The sequence below is a fragment of the Cyprinodon variegatus genome, unplaced genomic scaffold (assembly GCF_000732505.1).
Source record: "Cyprinodon variegatus isolate N-32 unplaced genomic scaffold, C_variegatus-1.0 Scaffold383, whole genome shotgun sequence".
NCBI classification, from domain to species: Eukaryota; Metazoa; Chordata; class Actinopteri; order Cyprinodontiformes; family Cyprinodontidae; genus Cyprinodon; species Cyprinodon variegatus.
The window spans coordinates 525,758-535,783 of record NW_015150836.1 but is presented as its reverse complement, the minus strand read 5'-3'; the positions used below and the strand labels follow the sequence as shown (position 1 = coordinate 535,783).

General features: G+C 36.0%; 1 protein-coding gene across 2 annotated transcripts; it reads left to right on the top strand.

Moving 5' to 3' along the window:
• Positions 1-1,740: 1,740 nt before the first annotated feature.
• eif3k (eukaryotic translation initiation factor 3 subunit K) lies at positions 1,741-7,302 on the top strand. Of its 2 annotated transcripts, none has more exons than XM_015387002.1 (8): positions 1,741-1,924; positions 2,706-2,804; positions 2,978-3,098; positions 3,377-3,451; positions 6,405-6,471; positions 6,547-6,624; positions 6,718-6,843; positions 7,210-7,302. In XM_015387002.1, the coding sequence occupies exons 1-8, from the start codon at positions 1,863-1,865 to the stop codon at positions 7,239-7,241; spliced, it is 660 nt and encodes a 219-aa protein (XP_015242488.1). In that variant the 5' UTR covers positions 1,741-1,862; the 3' UTR covers positions 7,242-7,302. The 2 variants fall into 2 exon arrangements, with proteins under 2 accessions (XP_015242488.1, XP_015242489.1); XM_015387003.1 differs by having other exon boundaries at positions 3,374-3,451.
• The last annotated feature ends 2,724 nt before the right edge of the window (positions 7,303-10,026 follow it).

Below are 10,026 nucleotides of genomic sequence, written 5' to 3'. Positions count from 1 at the left end.
ATGTCCACCAGATGGCAGTAGGACGTTTTCAGATGACTGGATGTCATCTTCTGGTTGTCTAATAAAGTCCTTGTTGATTTCAATTTGTCGTTTTATTATTAAACTATTCTACCGCTCTTTTAAGTAAACTCTGTATGTTTTCTGTAAAATACCTGAAAATAGCTTGACGAGACTCTAAGGGGAGCTAACGATGCTAACAGGTATTAGCAACAGGTTGAGACACTGGAGGCTGTTTTTAGCTCTTAAACAAATCTTTCTTCTGTCTCTTGTTTTACACATAAACTCTATTATCCGCATCTGTAAATCCACAGACCGCTGAGTAACAATGGTATCTGTCATGTAGTACACAAAGAGTTGCTATTTTTTCATGAATATAATTCATCACTATTTAGAAGATTTTAGGGTGTAATTATAATCTGTGACCACAGGAGGGCAGCATAGGAACAAGCAAATCCTGGAATTAAAGTTGTGTAACTGTTTATTTTATAATTCAGAAAGCTAATATGGGTTTAGAAACATCATTAACAGTTGAAGCAATAATATAAATGTATGTGTCCAACTCTGACAAGTTTGTTTAAAATTCTTTACAGGTGTTTTACATTTTGAGGAAGTGAATGTTTTTAGCTCTTTTGAATCAATAAAGTACTTTTGAATTGAAATGATTGACATCCATTTATATATTTTATATATATATATATATATATATATATATATATATATATATATATATATATATATATAATGTGATTAATATGTGATAAGTAGACAAAAATATGTCTGTGAGGAATTAACTGGGTACATTACGCTTTTAAAATGTAATAAAACAAATTGACTTATAGAAAGTGCTGTTGTACAGTAGATTAAAAATGCGCTTGGTGTGGTTAGTGGAGAAGGTTCCCAGTTGCATTACCCCCCAGTTCATAATGATAATAGCAATGACTTTTTCCACATGTGTTCCTGAAATTCTTTCATTTGGGGATTGAAGAGTTTGGTTTTAGATCCGTCATGATTGGTTAATTCTGCAGATCTGGCAAAAATCTGATAAAGTTAAACTAAAATCTCCAAAATAACTAAATAAATTGGTACAAAACAGTTGATCCATAGTTCAACATTGTTGCAAATATATCTTTAACAGATCCAAGTTGGGTTGGTAAGCTATTTCCTGTAATAAATACAATGATATTTTTAAAATGTATTTTTCTTTTTCTTATCAAATTAACATCTGATAAGGTTCGGTTTGGTAATCTCAAACATTTCAATTTAAAGGAAATTTGTTTTTTTTTTTTCAAAATTCTGGATGTTATGCAATTTTTGTTTGAGAACAATTGATCTAATTATAATACAAGCCATGATTAAAATAAACATCAAATTACCCCACTACAACTTTTGCAACGTTTCAGTTGAGAAAAATATCTGAATGTAAACCATTTTTTTTTTTTACAAACCAGCAATATTAAATACTGATTAAATGTTCTATTTATTTATTTAAAAACGTATGTAAAATATTTTTTTATGAATCATAATAGCATCCGTGTAAAATGTAAACAAAGGGTTGTGATGAACCTCTAATGTTCTAAGGGAAATTCACCGTGAATGATGGAAAGCTAGTAAATCGTTTTCAACAGATGAATTTATGATTTAAATAATTTTTGAATAATTTGTATATTTGCTTTATACATAAAAATGTTCTCTCATTAATAATTGTTGACGTGACGCTTCAGGCTGTCGGTAGTAGTTTTCTGTCCCCTCTGCTTCCGGTCCGGCCCTTTTCTCCTTCCCCCGCTGCTATCTTTTCTGTTACCGGCGCACGTGTGAAACAAATTTTAATTTAATTCTTATTTACCCTTACAACGGCGGACCAAATGGCGTCAAGCTTCGAACAGATGAGGGCGAACGTGGGGAAACTCCTGCGAGGAATCGATAGGTACAAATAATCCGGAAATGGAGTCGATTAACCGGACAATGCTAACAGTAGCCTAGCTTGTTTTCTGATCATCTTTGGAGTATGAGCGTTAAATAAAAGGAGTTTACTCTCTTAATCGAGAATAGCTGTCATCTTCACTTGTTTTAGTCTTGATTTGGACTGTTTTTAAAAGTTTAATGGCGTCTTCTATAATTATAATTTAAACCTGTATGCTTCTGATGCTGGAAGCCTCAACTGAAGTTATTGATAAAGCTAAATTATTGTTTAACGGTTTCTGATTCACGTCAGATATTGACAGATTAAAATATGATTACTGGCTTATTGTCTGCAACACGTTAGCAGGAACTGAAATGTTTCATGTTTAGGGAAGATGTATGATGCGGCAAAGTATTCCCATTAAGGTTGTTTTAGTGTTATTATTTTTTGGAGGGGGTCGAGATTTGATGTTTGAGATTATCGTGCATTCAGTATTATGCTGGGTTAATAGATTATGCTCTTTTAAATGTTGATTTTCTTTCATCCTGATTGTTACTCAGCTGGCACTGGGTGGTGGGGCAGCAGTCCCACCTCCTCCAGCTCCACTTGGGAGCTTTTTGGAAGCTGGTTTATTCTCAGTAGCCATGATTACTGCCAGACCTGTATGATTAAAACAAAATAAGCTCAGAGTTTACACACAATGATTTGTACTATGTCCTGATAAAAGATGAGAAGGAACAAAATGGAGAAATTATTTTCTTCTTAGCAGCATATTGGAGTTACCAGCTGTCTTTCCTCTTATCAGGTACAACCCTGAGAACCTCGCCACGCTGGAGCGCTACGTGGAGACGCAAGCCCGGGAAAACGCTTATGACCTGGAGGCAAACCTGGCTGTGCTGAAACTGTAAGTAAAAGTAACACTGATTGGGTGTTAAAGACCTTTAAAAACCCGTTATTAAGATTGTATATAACAAAATATCTTTGAAATATGTCCATCTGAATAGAACTCAAGAAACATTCTTCTGTTACCTGCTAAAACAACCTGCCAGCTAAACTGTTTGTCGGTTTCGCCCACAGATACCAGTTCAATCCAGCTTACTTCCAGACTGCAGTGACTTCCCAGATTCTGCTGAAGGCTCTGACCAACCTGCCACACACAGACTTCACTCTCTGCAAGTGCATGATCGACCAGACACACGTATCCCTTTGGTGCTGCTTCGTCCATCATTGCTTCTGACTCAAAACAAAAAAGTTCCTCTTTTTATATATATATATATCTTTATGAACTCCCTGACATTTTCATAAAGGCTGTTGTTTTAATCTAACATATTTTCTTTTATCAGATGTGTTGTTCGTGTAAATTTTGATCTGTGAGCAGAAGGTTCTTTCTTTCTGCGTTTATAAACACACAGCTGTAAGCCGGTTTTGGGTTCTGTCTTGGGGTGAGGGGGCGTTTCCTTGACTACTGTGTCGCAGCAAGAGGAACGACCGATCAGGCAGATCCTCTACCTGGGGAACCTGCTGGAGACCTGCCACTTCCAGAGCTTCTGGGTACGACTCTGAAACACAAACATGTTTTTGTTCGGCTCGTTCTAATCACAGCATTTCAGTCGGGTTAGGGCGTCGGATTTGATGCACGGAACACCTAGCGTTACATGGAACTCATAGTCGATTCAATCACTGCAAAGGTTCCGGGTGCTCTGGCTTCATTACAAGCCCCAATCACCACTCGTCCACCACCATACCTGACAGTTTTAATGCAGGGGTAAATTTCTCCACATAAAATTGATTACTAGGATCTGCAAGGTCCTTAAAATCCTTGGGGAAAAAAGTTCACGGCCCTTGGAAGTTTTTGAAAATACCAATTTAAAGAAGAACAACATTGATAGTAATTGATTTTTTTTTTATTTTGCAGTAGATAATGACTGCTGCCAAGGTATGATATTTTTCCAGCCATTCAGCTCTGCTTCCTGCTGTTTCCTGTGAGCAGCATTGGCAGTAACTGCATTAGTAAGTCATAGAAAAAGTGATCTAACGCAGGGCGTTACTACAACTCCAGCATTCAGTGACTTCTTTTAGACAGCAGGGTGATGTTTATGCTGCAGGACAGCGAGGGAGCAGAGATGGAGACATACATGATGCTAATTGGCTGAAGAGCTGTAATTTGAGCGGGAGTTCGACATGCCTTAAACACAGGAGAGATGAAGGTGCAGAACCACTGATTCAATGACGGCTTTCCTACAGTAAAGCACTCAAAGGCTAAAAGTTTCTGTGATTTGCTCAATATCTGCAGAAACAAAAGCTTTTTTTTATTTCATTAATTTGAAGAAGCTCCTTAAATAATAATCTCAACACTCCTTTAGTCAACGCGTTTTTAATTTCTCAGGGCTATAAGGATGTTACCTGCATGGTTTACATGTTTTCATTTAACATTTAATTAATACCTTTCTAAATTGTCAACTACAATTGACATTGTAATTGAGATTTCAGTTTCAGTACAAACCGTTTATCACATTCTTCACATACATTGGGGTGGGGGGGCTGACAGGGTGAATGATCTAGTGAGGCCATGAATGCTGTAGAATGCTGCCTTTGGCGCGTTCTTACGGCTGCCAAGGGCCCCAAGCCGGGGGTCGTTCCTTATAGCGCTGCCTTATTCTCTGTGGAAAGAAAGGAGCCTCATTGGGAAGGATACAGTGTCAAATATAGAAAAGAAAATCGGCAAAAGACAAGCACATGTAACACGAGACAGACATTTCAGCAGAAGGGAAACATCAGAGGCTTGAACCACATGAAAGTCAATGTCAGGTGACAAAATTCAGTCCTGCAGGGTGTTTTTTTTTTTTTTTTTTGGATAGTGTAACGCCTGTTTAATTCTACTGCAAGGTATATTTAGTTTTTTTATAAATTGCTTGAAAAGCCTTATTTTTCAAATTCATACCTATTTGTTAGCCAATTGAAGACTGTCATTGTGCTAAAATATACATTTTTAAAACATCTTATTTTTCTTTTACTATAAACATTATTACATCTACATAATAATATTGCAGCTCATTTATCAAACCACACACACCGAAATGGTGCAGATTAGATTTCAGTAACCTGTTTTCCACTGGAACCCCCAGGCTGTGTATCACCCGGGTGATTCGTCATATTCCGCTTCCTTTACTTTGAAAGCCATGCTAATTAATATAATGATGTGGCCGCCAAAAAACGTAAACACCACCACATTTTGGAGCGTGATCATGAATGCAGCGTAACTTGCTGTGTGTGCACGCAGGCGAGTATCTGTTCACCATCCCTGCTCCTGCTGCAAGATATACTAAGAACATGTGAGAACGGGCCACTTACTCCAACTGCAGTCCATATCCAAGCGCTCTTCTGGGCTAACAGCCTCCATATTTGACGATGCCGAGTCTTTAGCAGCTTTGTCCACTCGGACAAACTGGAGTCTCAACATATTATTGCCTATATTTGCTATTATTTTACATTTCATTGACAATAATTCTAAGTCTTGAAAGAAAGTGCTGCGTTCTCAGATTGAGCTCTGCCATTTAACAAGGTGACAAGAAAAAGTCTCCGCTTATTTTCATTTTTTTATTAAGATCTGAGGACAGGAAGGACAAATGGGACATCTCAAAAATGACTTTCGTGGAGATTTTAGACAAATAAAACTGTTGTTTTACTTGTGGAAAATGAATGGTTGTTGTTGACACAAAGTTAAAAGGATTGTAGCGTAATATGGCTAACTAACCGAGCTAAAAGAGGCTAACCTGTTAGCTACTGAGCATGGTAACTACACCGGCAGTCTGATCTGCCACGATTGTTATCCTTCAGTCTCTTCTAAGACCTGCTTCCTTTTTTTTTAGGTTGCACCAGCTTTATGGTGTAAAGAATGTGTTTCGGCCAGTCTGGCTGCAATCGTGGCATAGATGCCATCATTGTGTGTCGCCTACTCTAACTAAATGTTTAGCAAAAATGCTTAAAAGAGCCTGGACCTCATTGTTCGTCCAACAGTTGGAGCTTATCCTCTTCTGCTGCATCATGTGTTTACGAAATTACACAACGGTGAACTACACCACTGCATAAACTGTGTGTGTTGGCAGCAATTACGGCTGCAACTAATGATTATTCTGCAAATTTATTAATCTGTTGATTATTTTTTCGATTAATAAGCTGATAGAAAAAGGTTCCTTAAAGAAGACTTTTTGTAAAATTCAACCAGGTGAAACTAAAACTTTTCCACTTGAGGAGTTGCTCTGTCATCTAAAAGCATATTTTACCGTCTCTATACTTCAGTTAACGATTAACTGATTACTAAATTAGTTGACAATTATTTTAATAGTCAATTAAACATGATTAATCTTATTAATTGTTTCAGCGCTAGCTGTAACAAACAAACCGCCTGATTAAAGATGGCGGGAAGGGCAGACTTAACGAAAAGAAGACAGACCACCAATCATAGCTCCTTAAACTCACTGAAAGCCTTTTGTCTTCCTGACAGACGAGTCTAGAGGAGAACAGAGAGCTCATCGACGGTATCACTGGTTTCGAGGACTCCGTCCGGAAGTGTGAGTTTGACTTTCTGACTAAACGGTGATTAAAGCCACTTAGAGCTGGTTCAATAAATTCCTTTTTCTCCTCAGTCATTTGTCATGTTGTGGGCATCACCTACCAGACCATCGACAGGCAGCTATTGGCTGAGATGCTGGGAGACCCGCTGGGTGAGAACAGAAGATCTCAGCTTTGCTTTAGGGCTCAGGTGTTTGTGATGTTTTAGTTCGGTCAGAAAACAAACACGCTTCCTGTTTGCTCAGACACGCAGCTAAAGGGGTGGATGAATAAGTACGGCTGGACAGAGAACGAGGACGGACAGATCTTCATCTTCAACCAGGAGGAGAGCATCAAGCCCAAGAACATCGTGGAGAAGATCGATTTTGAGAGTGAGGAATAGAGAACTTTGCCTCGGCTTTGTGTGTTTTAACCAAACGGATCAAACATGAACACCCCGATGGAAATCAGTCGATTCATGCCATTAATCATCTTCCTGTGTCTATTTCTTTCCTAATAACTAAAACTCCTCCATTCTGTCCAACATTTAGCTCAGTTTAATTATTTTTTTAAAGTTTTATCATTTAACATTTTAGAATTTGTAAAATTATCATTCGAAGGCAAAAAGGAGAAAAGTCAAAACATTTCCAGGTTTGCTGAAGAAAATAACAATTACCAGGATGTTTCTAAATGATTGTTTCTATTTTATAATTTTATTTAAAAATTTTTGTTCCTAATTGTTTTCTTTCTCCCTGCAGGTGTTTCCAGCATCATGGCTACATCTCAGTGACGTTCGCAGACCCAACAACTGTTTTCATTATTGATAAAAGTTAAATAAAATGATAAAAATCTATTTCTGTTTCCAGTTCATTTTAAAAAAGAGACTTTTTGAACATTCCTTTGGATTTACAGATCAGGGGTGAATTAGGTGATTTTAGGATGAGCATCTTTAATTTAATGTTATGATATTGGCAGTTTTCAACCATCTGAATTTAAAGAGCTTATTGCCTGTTTCAGATAGTTTTTTCACCTCCAAATAATTTGCAGTTTAACTCTCTCACTTTGACTCACTGAAATACTTTGAAAATCAAAATTTCAAGCCAAAAATGGTAACTTGCCCTTTTATTCCTTTTTACTTCAACTTAACTAAAGTTTGGTTTAAATTAAAAATAAACCAGATTTAATGTGTTTTCATAGTTGTATATAATGAACATTCATATATTGTTTCAGCAATAAATACTTTGCTGTAAATTGAAGTTTATCAAACAAGAATGTACAGAAAATTACCTTTTGTTTCCACTTATAAAAGTAGCTGTAAGATCCTCAGTGGAGCTCGTCAGGCTTCTGAGTTATTTATCTGAATTTTTGAACATTCTGATCAACAAACGTCTTTCAACTCAGAGAATCTCAGAAACTGATATAAAGTTCAGTTTATTGAATCTTTTTAGATGTAAAAGACACATTTTATTATTTAATTTATGTCAAGATATTTTCAAACATTTGATTAACGTTGATTAGAGCGTCTGTAGCATCTATAAAACTAGAGAAAATGGCTTTAACTTTTGGGCCTTAAATATAATAAAGAGCCTAATCTTGAACCATTTTTATCAATATTTCAGTTATCTAGAATGATATACATGAAATAGTATTTATGTTTTACTTTTGGTAAAACTATCTTTATGTTAGTACATATTACACATTGCTCAGAAAAATTAAAAGGTAATCAAATAAATGAACTGATTAATTGCTTTAAGGCTGCTTATCTTTTAAATATAGCACCTTAATGTTTAGAATCAATACAGTATATATGACACCAGTCGGTTTTTTTTACCATGTTATTGAGCAACATGTATTCTATCTGCATGTATAGCTGTACTGACTGCAGTCGTGATGATGTAAAGGATCTTTTATTGTGTTAAAAGCAATACCATAGAGTATTATTACTGAAATAAGGGACAGATATTTTTTTATACCTTGAGGTAAATCCAGCTAGAGGCTCTCAGAGAGGATTTTTACAGTTTGCCATCTCGACCAGAGCTTTTAGCTGCAGGTAAAGTTCATCTCATGGCGACTGCAGTGATCTTTTTCATTTATATTTCATTTTTTATTTTTTTGCAAACAAAGAAAATACAAGAACAACATAAAACATTAATTACACTCAAATACAACATCAAAGGGCTTTACAGAATATAGAGTAATTATTTTACAATATTAAAATCAAATCTGTACTAGAGGGTTGCAATTCTTAAAGAACAGTTATCATTTGAACGGCTTTAGCATTTGAGCTAAATTTTAAGGATTCAATGTAGATGATAAAAGAGGATAAAATCTGGAAATGTGTTTTTTGTTGTAAATATTTATAGATTTGAATATATTTACCATTAATAATAAAGTTAACAACATAAAAAAAAATCAGTTTTGACCAGATCACATTTCTCTGTCAAGCAAAACATCTTTAAACGTTAAAGTAATATTGAGATTTCTTTGTTAAAAAAAAATTGACATATCTCTCCAGAATATTTTGGTATATTTACAATCCCCAAAAAATATTAATAAGCTTTTCTTCATTATTCTTTCAAAACCCCATTTATATCTTTTCATCAAAATACTTTAACAAGATAAACATTATGAAAAAAAAAAACTTCTCTTACTTTATTGTTTATTAAATATTTTTGGAAGGAGCAACCAATCCACTTCCAATTTATATTTTTTTAAAATGCTGGATCAGTAAAATATACAAGCTGGTGAAAAAACATGTTGTATTAAAACATTTCTTAACCTTTTATTGGTTGTTTTCTTACTTCTAGAAGGAAAATCGTAATCAATATAAATGGATTTTGGAACAAAGCTTGGCACTGAGTGAATTTGACGTGTCGGTAAAGATGATGAAAACTTTAATGACCCACTGCGGATTGCATCAAAGACAACAACATATCCAAGGGGTAACAGGAAATTGGACAAATAAAAAAGTCAGAGTAAGACAATAAATGACCATTTGGATTTAGCAATTGGTTTTACAACTAATATTCCTCTATCAAACCATTTCTGTAAAAGTCTAATTTTTGTATTTAATGTCTTTTATTCCAGATATAATATTTTTGGGTGACCGCAGTGACTCTTCGTAGACCAAACCTCCACCTGACGTCATGCTGGGTTAATATATAACCGACTATATCTGACTTTTTTCCTGCTCTGAGTTGGTATAAAGGTCTAATCGCTGTCTTTGCTCTAGTTGGATCTATTTCTTTCTGCTCCATGTGCGCAAATACGGACCAGAATCCAACTCTGTGGATATTTCCTTGTTTTTATTTTGTGCAGAGTAATGGATTTCAAATAATTGGATTTTAATTCAAACATGTTTAAATATCCCACGGGTGTTATTTAGGGGTGTGGGCAACCAGGGGCCCCCCTTTGAGGTGGGGCCCCTGCTGGTTTGGGGCCCCAGGCGGTTGCTTCCTTTGCCTGCATCCTCCGCCCCTGCTGAGACCATAGAGGAGCCACACCTTAATAAAGCAGGTGGTTGTTCCCGGTGGGCGGGGCCTCCAGGTGTTTTTATCTACCTGCAGAGCGGTGCT